This window comes from Coturnix japonica, chromosome 22, assembly GCF_054131305.1.
Source record: "Coturnix japonica strain WE chromosome 22, WE-NBRP24, whole genome shotgun sequence".
NCBI classification, from domain to species: domain Eukaryota; kingdom Metazoa; phylum Chordata; class Aves; order Galliformes; family Phasianidae; genus Coturnix; species Coturnix japonica.
The window spans coordinates 7,511,577-7,531,558 of record NC_140684.1 but is presented as its reverse complement, the minus strand read 5'-3'; the positions used below and the strand labels follow the sequence as shown (position 1 = coordinate 7,531,558).

The following is a 19,982-nucleotide window of genomic DNA, read 5'->3' as shown; positions in this document are numbered from 1 at the left end:
TCTCAACTGATATCACAGAAGTACATTTACACTTTTTAATCATAAATCAGCATCTCTGTTCTGGTGAGACATGCACATGTTTATTTCAGATGAGGTCTTTTAAGCAGCTTGTCTTATTGATTACAGGCCTAAAATTGTCTTTACTTCCCCCACTGTTATTACTGACTCATGAGATTAAGGTTTTCAAAGCTTGTTGCTAAATGCAGAGAAGAGCCATGGTTTCATTCAGTAGATGGAGGCATCTACTAACTGTGCTTCTGTAAAACAGCCTTGTATTTTGATAGACAGTTCAAGAGTTGGGAAAGGACTCAGCTGTTCTCTTTACTGTACTGGTAATTAGTTCCTACCTCGTGTTTTGTTGCGTCAAGCGTGCTACCTAAAACAAGTCTGATGACTCAGTTTTGCCATGTGTAAAAAGGGCACGTGGGGTAAGGCCAGGCTTTATTAATGTGGATGGTCTTTCAGTCCTTGGATAGAAAAGTGGAAGTGCTGTACTGATGCTTGCATTGTAGCCTGTAAAAATAAATGTACATAAATAGAAGGAAGTAAATGCACTCGCTGAGCATTCAATTGAACAGTGCCATCCATCCATTAGGTCATTCTGTAGTGAATGGAAATGCTCTTTCCTAAAGACCACACCAAAGGAAGAAGATGCATGTGACGTGTGTTGTAATGCTGCAGTGCCCCTGGCTGCCCCATCGTGGGGGCATTTTAGCTCACTTCAGTGGGTGACTTTAAGCATAACAGCATTTCTTATTCTTTTACCTGTGTGGTGCTTTATTGTGGTAGTCTGTTGACTTTACAGAGTGAAGGTGGAAACATTTCTAGTACATGTAGTGGTAATGTTGAGGAGCATGACTCAGAGGAGGTAAAAAGATCAACCAATTCAGTGCCTTTAACTGCTCTAAAAGTTCCTTCCTACTTGGGGGAAGGGAATGAAGGCTCCAGAGGACGAGAGGCAGAGTCTCCTGTCCCACATCCCAGTGGTGCTGCTCCCCATAGCTTACACTCCTGACCTCAATTCAAGCAATAGGCAGAAGGGGCTTCAGGAGCCTCCCAGCTTTCAGCTGCACACTTTCTGTGGCTTTGAAGTTTGTCTGGCTGGCCCGGATGATCTTTTCCTGGTACTGACCCAAGATAAATCTGTGATTATTATTTTAAAGGCATGCAATCTTTAGAACATTGCCTGCTGTAAGTTATTCTTTTATAATTAAAGATTCTGAAGTTGAGATATGCAGGATCTGAATCGGGGGATACAGGATCTGTGTGTGGAATTCTTACACTGGGGAAGTGAAAACGTTGGCTTCAGTTGGGGGCTCAAAGCCTGAATTAATACAAGTTGCACTTTAAAAATGCACGTAAATCACTAGAATGGCTTATATTTTTAGGACAGAGATCAAAATACTTAAATTGCAGACGAGTGCGTCGTGTTTGTGTCTTTGAAGATCACAGTAAGAAAGTATTCCGCAGTAATATACAGCAGCACTTTTAATAACTTCACAGTCCCGGGTTGTTTCAGATTTGTGGAGCCAGTAGGGAAATGTGCATTAGCATTGCAACTTGCCATCTGAGTGTGACAACAAACAGCTCCTGCTATGTGAATGCTAACAACTGACAAGGCATCGGCTGTAGCCATTTGCCAGTTTAATGGCTTAAGCAGCTTAGTTTTAATTAAACAGTGGCTTCTGTGTATGGTATCAGAGAAAATAATGCTCTGCTTACAGCTCAGTTGTTTACTGTTGTCCCCAACTTGCTGAAGATACCGAGTTTCTCTGTGTTAGCTTTCAGCCTGTGCCGTGTCTGCCATTTCATTGCAAACCGTGTAACAAAGGGGTGAGGATGAGCCCTGATGCATGAGTTAATTGCTAACACAGCATCACCTTGGTGGCAGTGGTTCTTGTGCAGGCAGAGCTCCATGTAGGGGCTGCAGCTCTGGGTACGTTCCATCCCAGCACTGTGTACACTGGGGATCCTTCATCCCTGTAGTACAGCAGCCAGGGCTGTGTGGGAGATGGGAGCACAGGGCTGGGGGCTTGTGATAAAGAGATAAAATCCTGGCCTCCTGTCAGGAGATGCACCTAATGTGAAGTGACTGTAGTAGAAGGAGGGTTGCTTGTTGTTGTTGTTATAGCTGGAATTAATTTGAGATACACCACCAGGGAAAAAAAAGGTCGTGTCCTTTGCGTGTCACTCCGTGGTACCTGGAAACCAGAAGGCAGCTCTGTGGGTTGGAGATGATAACCCTGTCAGTGTGTTAGGTCCAGACTGAGGCAGGTTGGTGGCGAGCAGCAGAGAAAGGTCACATTGCCAGACACAGTTCCTTTCCTTAATCACACTGCTGTTCAACTGATAGCTTTTCCAAAAGACTTTTTTTATTCTACAAAGAGTACATGGCGTGGGATCGCTGTGTTCTTTGGCTGATGTTCCTTTCCCTCTCAAAGAGGATGGTGTAACGTGAACTTCTGCACAGCAGATGAAGATTTAGCACTCGGGCTGCTTCAGATTAGACCTGTAACACCATGCGTACACAACTGATTATGAGCAGCCTGGATTTCAGCATTGTTCTTTTCGATTCCTGTTATCAGGCGGTGTCAGCCGCAGCCCTCGTTTCCCTGTTACCTGATCCTTCTGTGCGCTAAAAGCCGTGAGCTCCAAGTAAGTCAAATTACTTCACAGGAATGTTTCCATCTTTTGTTTTTCTTTTCATTTTCATTTCCTTTCCCTCCGGTCCTTGGAATCCACATGTAAATTGTGTGGCTCTGGTGGTACACTCGTGTCAGTGAGGAGGTGAGCGGGGTATTTTTGTGATCAACAGGTAATAAAAATCTATAACACACAAGATTTGGTTCAGGTTCTGCTTACTGGGACAAGTGTTTCACATCTTGAACTGGAACCTCTTGAGACTGGCGCAGCCTGGCATTGTCTGATTTATTTAATCACATTTACATGAAATCAGATATATTCATCGACAGAGAACATTGGGAGCAAATTGAATGAAAGCATTACTCAACAGAATTTCTTTCTTTGATAATAGGAAATATCCAGTGAGTTTCAGCTAGCAGAGCTGCTGCCTGTAGCTCAGTAGCAGACCATCCACGAAGGAAATGAGGCCCAGACAGCTCCTGCTATCTGTGGCTTCTGCTAATTCCCTGCTTGATAAATCCATGTCCGGAGCTCCAGCCAGTGCGCCTGAGGGACGCTGCTCATTAGCCAGCAGCGCTGGGAAGTTCCTAACCAGGGGCAGGAAGGAGTGACCTGCGTTGTTGTTTGTTTAGTACGATAAGTGATGGTCTCCATTTGGGCATGTTTGGAGAACGAAAAGCTTCAGTGCTCTTGTGCAGATGGGGGGATGCTGAGCTGTCCTGCAGCTGTTCTGCACTCCTTGGCACTGCAGTAATACTCCATAGGGTGAATTCAACCAGCAACTCGTGGCTACTAGACGTGGTTTTCCTCTGGTCATGCAGGTCTGTGGAGTTCCCAGATCACACATTATTGGTCTTTCCATCACCTTGGCAAATCTTGTTGCCAGTCACAAAAGGAAGACAATACAACAGACATTCTCGATGTTGTGTGCTTCAGAGTTTCTGTTATAAAACAGTTAATCCTTTTTTTCCAGCTATCTACATTTAAGGGCTTTGTTTTGCACGCTGTTACGAATACATTTGCTGCATGCATTAGTCATTTACAGTACTTAGATCCTGTAACTATTAAATTGTTAACATTTGGAGCCAGCTATAATTATCTTTTATTGTTATTATTTTTAATGGCCATAGTGCTTTCTTTTCTCTCCAGCTTTCCTAAACATTTGAGAGATCTCTAAGGTATCTGTTACGCTGCAGTCGTGCTGTTTGATCTCTGTTTATCATGCTTGTTTTCCTATCTTTCTAAAGTACCATGACCACTAAGAACTTCTAGTCCGCATGAAGTGTTTTGTTCTCTTGAATGTCTTAAATGAGCACCCCAGAGCAAAACGTACCTTAAAGGTATGGCCATGCAGAATTGGTTATCTGAAATCATGAAAGCCAGAAGTGCTTGATTTCAGAACTAACTGCGCTCCATTTTCCAGCGTACATCGGTTGATGGGAGAGGTGGAGGGACAGACGGATGGACAGTGGCCCTGATGATTCCTCTGTTCACATCTGGGGGGCTGCCCACAGACCAGCATTTCTTTAAGCTTTCAGTTATGACCCCGTGGGTTTGGGGAGTGGTGCGAGGCCCTGAGCTGAGGTGCTACTGAGTGAGCTCTGTGCTAAACGTCTACATCAGTGATTTTCAGTGTGTTGTGCAAATTCCTGGAATTCCTCTGCTTATTGCTAAGAGGTCACAAAAATAACTGTGAAAAGCAACCAGTCATTAAGTGCAAACGTGCTATGCTAACATTTCATCTTTCGATGGAAAACTCAAAGTAATCAGAAGATTGAGAAGGGTGGAAGCAGTGTTATAGATCCTCTGGCATATGAGTTTTAGTTGGGCTTCTTTCAGAACCTCTTGTGATCCTCGGACCCCGATGGATAATTCCATACAACAGCAGTGACTTTCTTCTCTTTTCCCAATTCATCAGCCTGTCACAGTTGTTGGTGTAGTTTCAGATACATGATTCCTTCACCTTGAGTTCATTGGACCAGCTTATAGAGCATAAGACCATTGCAGCAATGGGCTTGTAACCAATAATGGGTGTACTTTCACCCTCTCTGAAAGGCAGTGACCACTAAATATAGCATAGTGAGCTGTTTTGGATTATGTAACACCTCTATCCGCCTGCACTCTGATTAAATAATCTATTTTCTTGGCAAAGGAGTAGGAATTAATTTTCTATTATTGATCAAAACCATATTTGAGCTGTGATACCCATGACTTACTGGTCTTGCTGCCTGCTGGATTGATTTTTGTCACTGCATTGGCAGTGATGCCGTGGTTGATGTTAGCACAGAGTCGTGCCAGGTGCTTGCAGTGCTCACCCATGTCACTGTACAACAGCCTCTGTTTGAGTGTAGTATGTAAGCCTTGCCCTTTCTCTTGCATCTTTACTACTGTTTCTTTGGTAATCTATTGTGTGATATCCATACTAACTAAACTTCAGTAAATAACCTCTCTTTCTCCCACATTTTTTGTAGTTAGTTCCTGTTTGCTCATCTCTTCTGCCTGAAGTTGCCAGCGAGTCTGGCCCTATCCTCTCTGTTTGTTTAACAAACACTTCAGGAGCACAGTAAGGTTCCATGAATTGCTGATTTACTGCTCAGTGCCATAAAAGGAGCTGAGCCTTGGGAAAACAGAGGAAGACTAGATAGGCTTTGTTTGGAAAGTTTAAAACTCTTACACATACAGCACAGGAGCTTGCACAGAATGTCCAGCGTTAAAAAGAAGGGGAAATTACCCAGCTGTGTAGCAACAGGGAAGTACCCAACTGATCCCAGTGGACTGAGACAGACAGGCTGCATCTTTGCAGCCACTGTGTCCCCATAGCATCCCATCAGGCATCAGGTGTGCAGGTGCATCCCAGTTCACATCCAGCCTGATCTGAGTGTTGTCAATGAACCATATACTGGTCTCATGACTCCAAGACGCATTGGTTAACAGAGTTGGAGCTGCATTAAAAACTAAGCAAATCCAAAAGGGAGATGTGCGTTACCTTACCTCCTTTCTCTGCTGCAGCTGTTCACACAGTTAGGAAGGATTGTTTTTGTCTGCTGGAGAGGTTTGTGACATCAGTGTTTGTCTGGATATAGCAGAGTGGTTGAGGAACAGAAAACTGTTTCCAGTTCAAACGTCACTTCTGTGGAAATAGTGAACCTGTTACATAAAAGGTTGAAACAGAATAATCAAACAGTTCTGTACCACAGCCTACAATACTTGTCAGGCCCGGAGCTATTTCACTTCTGCAGGTTTTTTAAAGGCTAACAACTGTTGAAAGGGAAATAGAGAACAGGAAAAGTGCTTCTGCAAATAAAATTGAAAGAGGTTAAATTAGAAAATACTGCACTGTCATCCTCCAAGGGCCTGCAGTACTACCTGGTGCTGCTGGTTTTTACCAACAGTTATTTTAAGTAATTTCTTTGTTTGATATAACCCTTGTTGTGATTCTGTGTAGACGGGCGCTCTGTCAATCATATCAGCGAGCACCTCTTACCATACGACGCAACTGAAGGCTTAAGTTTGAGGAGGACAGAACAGCTTCTATGTATTCAGCAAAGATGTAAAGATAATATATGCCAGCTGCTCTGCTGGCCACAGCGACTGGCGTGAAGCTGCGTTGCTTCATTCCCACATAGCAGCTAATTGGGGCCAGCCAACCTACCCATCAGCAGCTCCTGGGGAAGTGGAGGCTGAGGCTGCTCATCAGGATGCCCCATGGGGTGAGAGCAGGGCAGGGGAAGCAGGGCAGGCAGCGCTTTCATCTGGACACCACGAGGTTGTTCTGTGTCTCAGGTGATGGGTCTCCCTTAAGTGCTAAGGAGCTGTGCTTGTTGTGCTGACTTAGCCCATAGCTGCCTTTTCCCCTTGCTCCTGTTTGTTTTCTCAGCATGTTTCCTTTCCCTCAGCTGGATTTTTGTGTCGGCTTTTTGGGTTGGTTGGTTGTTTTTTGTTTTGCAGCTTTGTCACTCAGGTCAGTGAGATCCAAGTTACTGATAGCAATAAACTGAACCTGCAAAATGGTGGCATGGCTGCGGTTTGACAGAAGTAGTGCTTCCTTTCAGAACAAAGCTAGAACAAATTGGGAAGAGAGAAAACTCTATTTGTAATCAGATACCTTGTTGTAAAGATAGCAATCATCCTGGTTGTTAATCTTCAGCATAGCTCATGGGAAAGGTAAAGCCTGCTCTAGATGTACAGTATAACACATCCCCCATCGTGGCTTACGCTATTTTCAGCCCATTTATTGGGCAGAAGGACATCAGTTGCCTTTATCAGAGACCATGTAATGCAGTTTTCTTCAATAGCCAGAAGGAAATCCTTGTTTCAGTAGCTTGCAGAGAATAGGCACATCACCTATATTCACTTCTACAGCCAAGAGCACTGAAGCATTCAAATACATCTCCCACTTGAATGCTGTGTTGCTGCAGAGTCAACATTTAGCCTTTCTTGTGCACAAAGAGCACGTCCTTAAAACAACTAAATGAAAAAGGAAAAAAAATAAGGCGTATTTTCATACAGATGCGAGAAGTAAATGTTTTTTTTTTTCTTGTTGTGCTTATTGGTAAATCAATATCCAGATGCTCTGGGAGCAGGTAGGGAAGCAGGATTTGGGCACCTGTTAGTAAATGCTTGAAGGGATACAGAAGGAGCATGTGAAACCTGACTGGATGTGTTTCATCTTGCTACATGCCAGCAGATCCTTCGAAAGGCCATAGGATGCTGTTGAAGTCTTCACAGCACCAATTATCAAAGTCAGGTGTAATGGAATAGAGAGAACTGATTGAGACAGGTGTGCCTTTCTCTTCTTTTGTCCGTTATATTTACCCTGATACTTGTTCAGGCCACTGGAAAATTACTGTTCTCCATAAGGTAGGAGCTGATGTTCTGTCATTGCTGCAGTGGTAAACAGTAATTTTCCCTTGATATATGCCTGTGGAGTGACACACGTACATAAAACTGCCTCGCTGTACTGCTTTATTTTCAAACTGATTTAAATCTGTTTCACTGAATGTAGACCGAGTTAAAGAAAAGCTTTTTATAGATTCTGTCAGTGATGGATAAAGATACACAAAATAAATAAGGGGAGAAATTAATAGGTGCCTCTATTTTCTAAATTACTGAGCGCCCCAGCTCTTCTTGCATTTAAGGGCAGGAGATGCTGAGTCTGAAAAAAGCTCCTGAAGGTGAATCTGGTACGTTGCTATAGTAAAAACAATGAACAGAGTCCAACTTTTGAGGCTGTTTTTGTTTGGAAGCAAACAAACCTACAGAAATATGTGATATTCGCATTCACAGAGAATGAGAGAAGATTGTGCATTTAGTGATTATTAACTATTCAAAATCGAGTCATTCTTCACATGTACGTGATGGTTCTGACTCCCTCCAGAAAAGCAAAAAACCATCAGCAACAAAAAGCCCATGGCCTTGCTCAGGTGTATATTCTCATTTCACATACTGTAACTCCGGTGACATTAATAAGCTGAAATATTTGTGTGTATATTTAGGGGATCTTTAATCAAAGCGCAGACTATTCTTCCTGCGGATTCTTCAGGGTTTAAAATACATCATTCCCTTAAAAAGGAATGATACCTCGGATGCCTCCAATTAAGGTGTCTAATTTTGGATACGTGGTCTGTTTTAACTCCACCAGTAAAAATGAGTTGATGTTGCAGGTGCTTTCTTTCCTAAAATCACGCAGTGTCCATTATTATCACTGGTAGGTATTTGAAGAAACAATTATGAAACAGCTTATGCAAGCTGTGGAGCAGCGTAGGTAATCGCTTACTGCTCTTTAAGGAAGTTTTCATTTTGTATTCGTTGCACTTTTTTTTTTCCAAGCAGAAGCAAAACTGGCAATTTCATCCATGGTGCAGAGGGAGCAGAGCAGAACAGCCAGCACTAGCCCTGCAGGAGCACTGCTTTCAGCCCTGCTTCCCAAGGAAACAGAGCTTCCATGGCCTTGTGGTCTGCTTTACTGCCAACCTGCTGGGTGCTCAGCGTGCAGTTGGTCAGCTAACCTCCTAAATTAACTTGAGATTGACTTCAGTGGAAATTAACAGCATTAAAGATCCCCAGGATGGTGTCTCTGGTAGGAATTGGGAGCGGGTAGGAAAGACAGCCAGATCAGCCATGTGAATGGAGGGCTGCACTTGGAGAGCAGCAGCTGCCTGTGCACTTGCTGGTTGAGCAGCTATCTCTGTGTTGCTGGAAAGCATCCATAGTCTATAGTGCCATTTGTGAGCAGGGAAGGGAGGAGATGGCATTTAGGAGACAAGGGAGTGACCTAGAAATATTGTAGGAGGATGTAGCACTGGGGGGCAGCTACAAAGCGCAGATGGGACAGCTGATACTATCACAATAGATACTGTCCAAACAACATTATAGGAACAATCAATAGGAAACAGTGCTTTATTTGTATTTAGGCTTACGAATGAGAATCTGCTATTTTAGCCACTGACTCAGCTCTGTGTAGGGCATCACCAGGAGCAGCGTGCAGGATTTCAGGGTGTCAGGTAAAACTCTTGGCCTACTGAATCTCATTTTGCAATAACACTGACTTGTTGCTTTCTATCGAGGATTTTGCTCACTGTAGGAATCCTGTAGATGTGCTTTCCTTCTGCTTCCATTGGGACCAAAAAAGAAGTGAGGGGGTGGAAAAGATGGAGAACAGTGAGGAAGTGGCTTTGTTCATGAGGATTTATCATAGCAGATTTATCATAGAAGGACCTCTACAGCTCATGTTTGAATCTTTGAGAAATAATGATTTTCTTATCAAATCAAACTGCAGAGTGCGCCCAAAAGAACCAAAATGAGGAGCAATACAAGGACCATAAAGTTTAATAATGATGCCATCTTCGTGTGATTAATAAGACTGCTGATTTCCCACCTCTTATCAGCTGACTGTAACTCTGCTTTGTGTATTTGTTATCTCCATTTTGCGTTGTAGCGTGCGTAGATAAATGAAATACCATGGAGGCAACAGGAAACAAAACAAAAGTAATCAAACATGTTTATCACTAGAGCATTAAAATGGCTGCTCTGGCAGACACCAGATGAATTATGCAATACATAACTTAATTCTCTGGGCCACAGATGTTTCATTTTTCCTGCAAGAAGATGATTGAACCTTGAATGACAGTTTCAGGCAGTCTTTGATTGCTCTGTGGGTCACATGCTTGCTATGACCTGCATTTGAGTTGCTTTCTACATGCTGTTGCTTTATAAAACATGTAAAATTGACATCATGTTGGCTGCTCAAGGCCAAGTCAGGAGTAATTCCATGCTTTTGATACGCTTTGTGTGTGAGCGAAGCGGAGGGAAGGATGCCTGTGTTTAAATTCTGATGTGTTATTGAATCAACTGGAGTCAGGAGGGGGGAATTGCAGCAGGCTTTTTCAATTTGTGAGAGGAGGCACTAGGAAATACAGAGTTTGTCATATTTGTGTCATCTTGTATTGTTAGAAAATCTTTAGAGCTGTGGTGTTGCATCAGGCAATGACTCCTGCTGCCCAGGGCACAGCGCAGCACAGATTGGCATTGGCGGGGAGGGCAGGTAGGAATGTTGGTTAATCTAAATCAGCACCCTTGAGCATGAATGTGCCTCACGTTCTGAATCTGGAGATTGTGTTCCTCACCTTGAGGACTTTATCCTGTAAATCTGATGGATTTGTAGTGATTCTGGTGCAGCATGTCAGTCTCAATATATGTGCCTCTAGGTACTAATACAGGCCGTATTCAGGTGTAAATACATCCAAACTTAAACATCCATAAGGTCTCATTTTCTCCATAGCATCTGAAGGTCCAAATGTTTGCACCAGAGCTGCATTGCTGAGCTGCCTCTCCTTGCCTACCGGCATTAGAACCTGCAAGAGGCCGAGCCCTCACCTCCCACGTGAGGTCTGAGGCTTCTCATCCACTCCCACAGAAGCTGGAAACTGATTTTTAGATGAGACTGAGCGAGGTCTTTTGTTCCTGCAGGTTTCAGGTGCAGACATAATATTGTGCTTCAGCAGCCCTCTTTGAACTCCTCTATGAGCCAAAGGATCGTTACCAGCAATGTGGTGGGAGGGAACCCACAGTAATCCCAATCGGGACACTCCTGATTACTAATTTTACCATTACTCATAAGGCTCTGTGGGGTAGAGCAAAAATACTATATGAAGTAGAGCATGAGACTAGGAAAAAATAAGATAGATGGCATTTCTTTTCCTGGTGTCCCTGTCCGTAAGGGGTGATGCGATGGCTGGGTGCGCAACACAATGAGGACCTAGAGAAAACCAAAATGATCCTTGAATGAGGGTGTTTAAATGGAGGAATGAGCCGCTGGGGGAGCTCAACATTCGTGTTGGCTGCGGTACAACATTTATAAATACATAAGAAAAGATTGTCATTGAATTAAAAAGTGCACCATCTATTTATAGGTTGGGCTAGTCCTTAATGCAGCCAGCGCGTCTTCACCCCCCTTCATTCCAGCTGCTGACGTTAAGCATTCTTCTTTGGTGTGGAGAGTGTGCTGAGGTCATGTGTGCTATGAAACTACGGAGCTCTGGGATTCCATCAGCTGACATTTTCCTTCTCTGTTTAACTGGTTTTTTTTCCTCTTTGTATTTTATTAGGTAGTGTCATTCATACCAGTTCCTCTCTGTAAAAATGATTGATAAAACACTGCTGATCTTTAGAAACCCTGCTCCCTATTTGTAGCACTGCGGCAATGCTGACTTCTATTGACTTTTGGCTGCCCCAAAAGTGTTGCCCTCTTATTTTATTATAACAAAGTGTCGTGCATGTTTTCTTAGAAAACAATGTATCTGCAGACTCAAAGAGGTTTTGTACAACAGGGGCTTATTTTATTTCCTCCTGGCAATCAGGAGTGTTGTTTTGCATTGCTCAAATATTGTGCGGTATCTTGAGCTGTAGAAACTTTTGTATCAGCTTTTATCTCTGTCCACATTTGATGATCACTTGGCATCTTTCAGGCACCTCAGACACCATTTACTTGCAGGTTTTACCTGCAGCTGATGCAAAGGCAGCTCACAGCACTAACGTGGTGTGTTTAATGAGAAGTGTTTGCGTGAGATTTTGCTTATTTCTCAGCTTGAATCTTCATGCAGCCACATTGCTGCAAGGCTCCCAATGAGGGGAAACAGGGCTTCATTTCCAAAAGAAAACCTAAAAACCTGGAAAGTTGGGTTTAAGTTTCTCCCCCTTTTCCTGGGGGAAGAGTTGGATTCAATGTGGGATGACAGCCTAGAGGAGTCTGGACAGTGTCCACCGGGCAGTTAACTGCTCCCCAGGTGAATGCTGGTGATGTTCTGTGTAATCACCAGAGCACCTGAAAGCACCATTTCTTTGATCTCTTAATTTAAAGCCTTCAGTGTTTCACTGCTAAGCAGAGAGAGGATTTTTTCTTCAATTGAGTTCCTAGGAAAAGAAACGCCCAATTCATTACTATAGTTGGTGGATTTATGAATCCCTGAACAGAGAAATTCTTTTACGAGAGGCCCGGATTTATATGACATTGGAAAAAGGATTATCTGATCTGAAGATCCTCAGAGGGTTGATGTGAAAGAAAATATTAACCTACAGCTCTTGCAATTTGAAAAGTAGATTTGAGAAGTCGGTACTAAAAAGTGAGTGAGTTTGTGCCTTTGGACGTGCTGCACAGCTGGCTGAAATAAACATTTCTCCTTCATTTGCACAGCCTTTGTGTCTTCAGCTTTTGGAGGTGCTGTCAGCAGTAAATGTGGATTTATTTCACGTGGGTGTTTATTGCGTTAGAATCGTGATGAGTTCAGAAGAAGCCTGAATTGTGTGTGCAGCAATATTCATACCGTGTGAGTGCGTAGAGTTGGCAGTGGTTTTGTATTACCTCGTGTCTGAGATGATGTAAGCCATTAGGTGTGCTGTGTTCCCTATAGGTAGGTCCTGGAAATGAAGGACAGCGTGCTCCATTAGTGGGCACCAAAGAGCAGGAGTTAAATGGGGGAACCTACCGGCAGAGTTCAGAAAGAATCTGGAGTTTGGGTAGGAAATGTCAGCTTCATTTGCTCAGAGCAGAAACAAAAGTGAGTGTTCCAATGTAGGAATTGTGCCCTGAGTGAATGCTGTCATCATTGGACCATCATGTTAATAAAAAAGGAATGGTTTCTGCCTTTTTAAGCTTAATGAAGGAGTTGGATTGACTGGATTTTAATCATCAAGTCTGCATTCTTCTTGCTTGCGAGTGAACAGCTTCATGGTGTTCAGGGTGTTCATCTGATCTATTTAGAGGAAGAAACTGAGTTGCATCCATTTTACCAGCACTTTTTGCACAATTTGTTTGCTTGTTATGCTGTTCAAACCTAATCGGTTGAGCTTAGAAAGAAAATTGAACCTTACTGCGTTTTTCACTTCTCATAAGAATTGAGTGCTCTTGTTTTTTGAACTCCTTGTGTTTTTTCTTGGGGGGGGGGGGCTGGGTTTTTAGGGTTTTTGCCCACTCTCTTTTTCATTATCTGTTTCAATATTAAGTATCAACCCTGACAAACCCTGGATAAAGCTGGCATTAACCCTGACTGTTGTAATGTGGGAATCTGCTCTAAAAGACCATAAATAGTGGTTTATTCCACTAATAGGTTCTCTTGCTACTAATGACCCTCGCTCTCTGTATTCACACAAAAAAGGAACTTTGCTTTCTGTTGTTCCTGCCTACAGCTCTTGGGGTCATGGGGAGAGTGTAGGCCCTTACAAGGGCCAACTCAACCTTTCCTTCAGGAGTTAAGAAGGTTAAAAGTAAAACCATCTGATTGTGACTCTTCCAAGTGAGTTTAGTTCTCTTGGAACGGCTTTGGTCAGAAATACAGGATCAGGTTTGTTAAACCTGGTCGTCGTTGTCTGCAAGTTTCCCATCAGGTCTGCAGTGACAACTTGCAGGACAGGGTGCCATCAGCGCTGATTCATGGTGTTTTTGCTGTCAAAAAATTCCACCAAAATGGGAAGGTCTGAAAGTGAGCAAATCCAGTGGATGCTGAATACATCAAAACTGACCTGTGTGGACCCACTTCAGCAGCCAGAGTGGGGTTTCCTCATGCCTCACAGGTTTGAGTTCAACACGGTGCTCGGTAAACAATAAATCAATGACAGTTGTTTCTGTGACTGCATAAAAGGGGTGAGAACTGTAATTTATTTTATAATAAATACTATTGCTGAGCAAACAGCGAACGTAGCTATTAGAGACTTTGCTCAAATAAGTGATTTTAGACTGCTGAGCGCCAGCTACCAATGTGGGAGTTGAGCTTTTAAAATGAAAAGGCTGCATTCCTTTTGAAGGCTCTTCTGAACGCTGTTGACACTTGTGCTTGTAAAGAATACAGAGTAATTTAATTCATTACTTCGCTTGAAGATAACATTTACGGTTGCAGCATCAACCTTGGTAGGTGTGCAGGCTGCTGGAGATTCTCTGCTGGGATGCTGCATCCTTGTAGAGGGGTTTGGGGGTAAAAGGGCTTTGGGACCAGGGAAAAAAGGGACATTTTGCCCTTGGCTACAGTTTGACACACCACCAGATTTGGTCAGAATTACCCATCCATACTGAAGGGCACTGCTGCTTGCGTCTGCCTTAAAGACCCCACTTTAGAGGCTCACCTTAAGGTGCTGCTGTGCCTCTGCTTCTCCAGGATCTGGGGCTCAGTGTTCCTCATTCTGAGGGCTCCCCGTTCCCATTTGCAGCTGTGTGCAGTGGAATTCCTTCGTGTTGCTAGAATGTGGATCAATATAGAATGTTCTTGGCTTTCACAGCCCTTGGCTTCCTACATTCACTGCTGTGACCTCTACAGGTGGCTGAGGGTCCTGTGGTGGGCCCAGATGCCCTCATACATCTTTTCTGCGTCAGAGCCTTTTTCTTTTCTATACAGCCAGCCCTCTCCCTCGGCTGGACTCAAGAATGACCCTTCTGCTGCAAAAGCAGGGTGCTTTTCTCCTCCTGGCCAGGGCTCTTTGTGCTCTGCTCTTAGGCTCAATACTTTGGCTGATACTTGATACCTGTGTTCCCTTGTTTGGGGGCGAAAGGAGGGATTTTATGGCTCTTTGGGCCTGGTAAGAAATGAGCAGAAACTGCATCCTCTGGAGCTGCAGCCCTGTGTTGCAGTGGGATGCTCCGGCGCTGCTCCGGGAGGCGTGTGACACAATCCAGACATCATTTACTGGCTCCATATAACCTGAGGCATTCACACATAAATTCAACCTGAATACATAAGCTTATATAGAGAGGATCCTTAAAGTATCCCAGCTAAAAATATTTGTAACATGCTGGGAAACTTTTTGCAATACATTTGGATACTCTCTTCCCTGTTACGAATGTGTGCTGGGGTCACTTGCGTGTCCGTGCAAACATCTGAGATGTGATTTCCATATGTGGGTTAACAGGATGGAGGAGTTCTTCAGGCCTGGAGCCTAAACAGAAGGTGCTGTTTCACAACTAGGCTAAAGAGATGAAAGATATTATTGTAGACTTATGTGAACCTGTCTGTGTTGGTCTCCTGGTTAGGCCCTGTGTACTCTGAGTCTTTGTTTGCCCAGAGAGCAGTTGTTTGATTGATTAAATAATATGTTATCATTAATTCACAACATCTTGTGTGTGGTTTCTTTCCAATGTAATGACACATTAGCTTCTTCTGCATGAGAAAATACACATTAATCTGTTTTCCATTGTGGTCCAAAAGCTTTTTCATGTCGCCCCATCCTTGATTTGTTTATATGAATACACATTTACCTATTGTGATCTTCTACTGCATTTCCCAAATGCTGTTGAAGAGTAAGCCAGCATTCAGTGTCAGGTGTGTTAGTACTCCTGTGTACTTCAGTAACTGTCTTACCCAGAAAATACCTACATAGAAAAATGGATTTTCGTTCAGATAATCAGAAAAAATCACCCCACCAAATCCCAACATTCTTCTCATCAGCAGCAGAAGGGAATTCCAGTATTTCACAGCTTTTACTGATAATGATCTGCTACAGATTAAAAACAAAAAACAGACATCGTGGTGTTGGCAGATTGCAAAAGGACTTGCTGGATAAAGCTACTGCTCATAGGAGAAGAGGGTAGTGTTTATTGCATCCATATGGCCCAGAGATAAGACAGGCAGAGTGTCTAGTAGAAGTACGGTGTCTTCATATGTTGATGCAGAGCATTCTTTTAGCACTGCAGGCCATTTTGCTGGTACCTTTCAAAGATTGTAGTGTATGAATAGAAGTATTGGCCCACGATTTGGCGTGGTGATAGAATTTATTGCCTAATTATTATATCCATTTGTGTGAGCCAATCTTAGAAATGCTGGAGATTTTGAAGGGTCAGGACTGATAGCTGGCACCTAACGCACATGTACCTGATTGATCCATTTTTCCTTACCTGTATAGCTTTCAACCCTTTGAGTTTCCCATCCAAATTTGTAAAGTGCGTTAAGAGCCCGAGTCTGAATTTAGTTTCTTAGATTTCTGCCAAAAAACACTTTTCCATACTTGAAATTTCTGACTCTATTTGACTTTTTCTGGCAGTGGAGCCAAACAGTGGAGTAACAAACTGCACACATAATAGAGCCTCCGCATACACAGGTAGTTGACTAAGGAGCCTATGGCTTCTTCATAATAATCCTTTTTGAAGCACCCTTACATCCAAGAGAGCTGACACAGCTGTTCTGCACAAGGTTTAGGAATCAGATCTAATAAATGTGCTCAGATATCGGGATGGCGCTTCGTTGGAAAATGGGAAACAGAAAAAAGATTCAGAGATTTACAAATCAATCCACAGAGCTAAAATCCAACAGGGTTTCACCAGCCAACAGCTGAACTGCTCAGTCTTTACTATGCCCTTAAAAAAATTCAAGTTGGTATTGTTTGTATGAATGTCACAGTTGTACAGTGCATGAACTCATATAACGTAACCTCTGCTCTCTTGTTCTCCCAGGGCTGATGAAATCGAGATGATCATGACAGACCTTGAAAGAGCAAATCAGGTAGGATTTAAAATTAGTTTCTCACATTCTAAGTATGACTTTTTTTTAATTTTTTTTCCTTCCTTTTTAGAATTTCTTGACAGTTCTTTTGTATGCAATTAACAGTCATAACTGCACAGTAAGAAAGTACTTAAATTTAGAGAAGAATGTAGATCTTTGGGAATACTCTCAATTCTCTACACAGAGTGAATGTATGAGGTGATGAGGAAGATGTGTATGGACATGCAGATTCCCAGGTGGTATATGAAACAGGTAATGGTTTCATAGAGAGAAACATCAACCAGGCATTTCTTTGTCAGTGAGCTTCATTAATCCATCTGTCATGTAAGATCAGAGATTTCAGATCATAAGTTGCTCGGTTCATGGTTTTATAATCCAATTTAAGCGTACGCAAGAGCAGCTTGCTTTCAGTTACACAGAAGGGGGGATGCACAGTTGTGGGTTAGGAGGAGGATTGTCCCCTTTCAGATAAGTAAACCAGTCGTGAATCTCACCCTCAGTCCTTTCATTCCAAGCCACAGCCTGCATGATGTCTTGTTATATGGGACTGGATAATCACAGCAAGCACATTGTTCTTTCTATTAGTTCTATATATGTTGGAGAGATGTTAATAAAGTAGAAGGCAGATTTGTAAGTTGTTGGTTTGATGATATAGTCAGCGAAGGAAAATTGGGTTTTGCACAGTGGGTTTTTAGTTCTGCCAGAGAATTTTTGAAGACAGCATTAAATATTTATGACAGTGCTAGCAATAATTTGAAAATCCATAGACTTTCTAGAAATTATGTTTGTGAAACACTTCTACAAACGATAACTGAGTAATCTTCATAGCAGCCTCACTTTACAGTTGGAAAAAAGCTGGAAGAAATTAAATCAAGTGCAGGGGCCAAAAAAGTGAGTTTGCATCAGGCTGGAGTGTTACAATTGCAGAAACAAGTACTTAACATAATTATGTATTTAATAGTTAAATTAACATTTCCTTTTAGTGTTTCAGTAAGTACTTATTCCCCATTATTATGGCTACCTTTAAAGAGTAGTGCTCAGCATGACTCCTGCTTTGAGGCTCAATAGATCTCCTTGATGATCTTGATGCAGTGTTTTGCTGTTCTGGAATTAACGCTGACCCAAACTGAACTGGGATTCAAAGGAGAAATTTACAGAACTGCAAAATGTTTTTGCCAAAAAAAGAGAAATATTTTTGCTGTAAATTTTTAAATGTCAGGCACTTCTGCAGGTTTCCATGTTGTTTGTGATTGGAAGCCAAGGGATCAGGGTGGATGTAATTCCCACCCTCTTGTTCCATTGGATCGAGCATGGCTGCTGCATGAATCACTCCTCCATCTTTAGACTCCATCACCTCTCTTCTCCCACTGTTTTTTCTTCATTTGGATCCTTAAATCGTTTCATGCAGGAGTTTTATTGGCTTGTTTGTGTGTTATCACAGCACTCTCATCCCCAGAAGAAATTACTAGATCATAGACATAATTACCTTTAAATACTTCACAATTTTCTGCTCAGAAAGAAAAAGAGGCAGTGACCGAGTGACCACAGAATTCAGTTTCTCTTCATTAACTCAAAGTATAAATGGAGCTTTGTCTCCAGCTGTACCTCTAATAAAGAGAAACAGCTCTAAATCCCTGGCCTGAAGGAACGAGCTGCCTGCTGGGGCTGAGGAGCACGGGGTGGCTGCCCTGGTGCTGGAGGTAGCGATGTGGTGGCAGCACAGCTGCTCAGATAACAGCCCTGCATCAGTTGATAATCCAGGCACTCACTGTGGGTAATCCAAGATCTTGAGTGATGTTTTGCTGTTGAAATGGTCTCGCTCAGGCTGGCAAAGCTCAGAGAGGGTAACTGAAGTGTTGCAACTTGCCCTGTTACGGACAGACAGGTCCTGGCAGAAGTGTGGGTGTCAGTGATGGTTTGCTTTAACCTCTTGAGAGATGTAAATCAATACAAAAAGGATGAGACTAGTGCATAAAAATGGATGATTCTCCCTTAAGAGCAGTGATGACGTAGCTCTGCAACAGGGAGATGTACTAGGGGTGTAGGGGCTGAAGGTTTGCATCCAGCAGCTCCCTCCTGTTGAGCAGTAGGATGCTGCTGCACCATCTGCACAGCAGCAGGAGAGCTGTGGGCAGCAGCAGCTGGGTGTGCGTGAGCTCTCCTTCTCTCACAGCTCCTGAGGTTGTACGACATGGGCCCATAGGAGATGGAAGTCAGACTATAACAAAATGCAATAGGCTTTGCTTATTTCCACGTTACAAACCAGCCAGCTCAATAGTGAAAATAACCTGAGAGTTCACCCGCACATTTCCATGAAGATTTAATAATCCCGCAGTTTGAGGAAGGGACCCGTTTTATTAAGATTTCATTTTGCACAATAAATCACTGCATATTTTCTGATACGCTACGAAGTATAATAATAAATAATTAAAGCAAAACTACCCTTACTTGTCAAAATAAATGATTTATCATAGTTTGGGATATAGCATCTCTGAATTTTTTATTGTTTGATTCCCAGAATATTACTGTTTCCAATCAGTGAAGTTAATGAAGCACCAGTGTATTTTCCTGCATGTACAACAGTTACGGTTACGTGAATGTGTATTTTATATAAATATTTATGATCAGTCCTTTTCTGTACCTTTTCAAGTTTACACCTTTCTCATAAGCGTTTATGGCAGTAAGCCGCAAATATTTGGGATGAGGAATTGATTCAGATGAGTTATCCTTCTGTTTCTGTGTTTTATCTGGCAACCCAGAATCCAGTTGTGCACAGGGAGCACTGAGGCTTCTGTTCAAAACTGCCCCTTGTGTGTTGCAAAACCAGAAACACGTTGGAGTGTTTCATTTAAGAAGAAGAGGGAGAAGGCGGCTCGATGTGAGCTTTAATGATGGAGTCGAGGTTTGTTGTTTCATGGCATCGATGTGTCCATGTCTGCTGACTCTGTACAGTCCCTTCTCATTGTTAAGAAAAGAAAGGAAGTGTTTTTCCACTTATGGAAGATAAAGAGAAGGACTTCAGCTGGGGTCGACACGAGATGATTATGTTTTAATCTTTAGGAGGAAATAGACTTGAAAGGTCTCAGCTAAAGGTGTCCGTAGACTTTGAGAGTAATAAGAGAAAGAGTACATAGGAATTTATTTTTTCCTGCAGACTGTATTGCAAAAGTTATAGAAGAATAATTAAATTTGTCTTTTTCTTCTGTGTCTGTGCCACGTTATCCCTTTGGAAAAAGCAACGCGTTTCCATTGGTTTTCTTCCCATCTTTGCAGTGCTGAATGTATTCCCAGATTTCTTCAGCTTATTTTTCCGAGGGAAAGAAAATAAAATATAGAAACTTCTGTTATCAATAAAACAAC

At 42.6% G+C, this 19,982-nt stretch overlaps 1 protein-coding gene across 9 annotated transcripts in view; it reads left to right on the top strand.

Moving 5' to 3' along the window:
• CUX1 (cut like homeobox 1) overlaps nt 1–19,982 on the top strand; it is a 195,015-nt gene that overhangs the window by 101,760 nt on the left and 73,273 nt on the right. For all 9 annotated transcript variants that reach the window (XM_085522357.1, XM_085522354.1, XM_085522353.1 and 6 more), the window contains exon 9: nt 16,574–16,622. In XM_085522357.1, the coding sequence (XP_085378483.1) occupies nt 16,574–16,622 (49 nt within the window). The remainder of the gene's footprint in view (nt 1–16,573; nt 16,623–19,982) is intronic.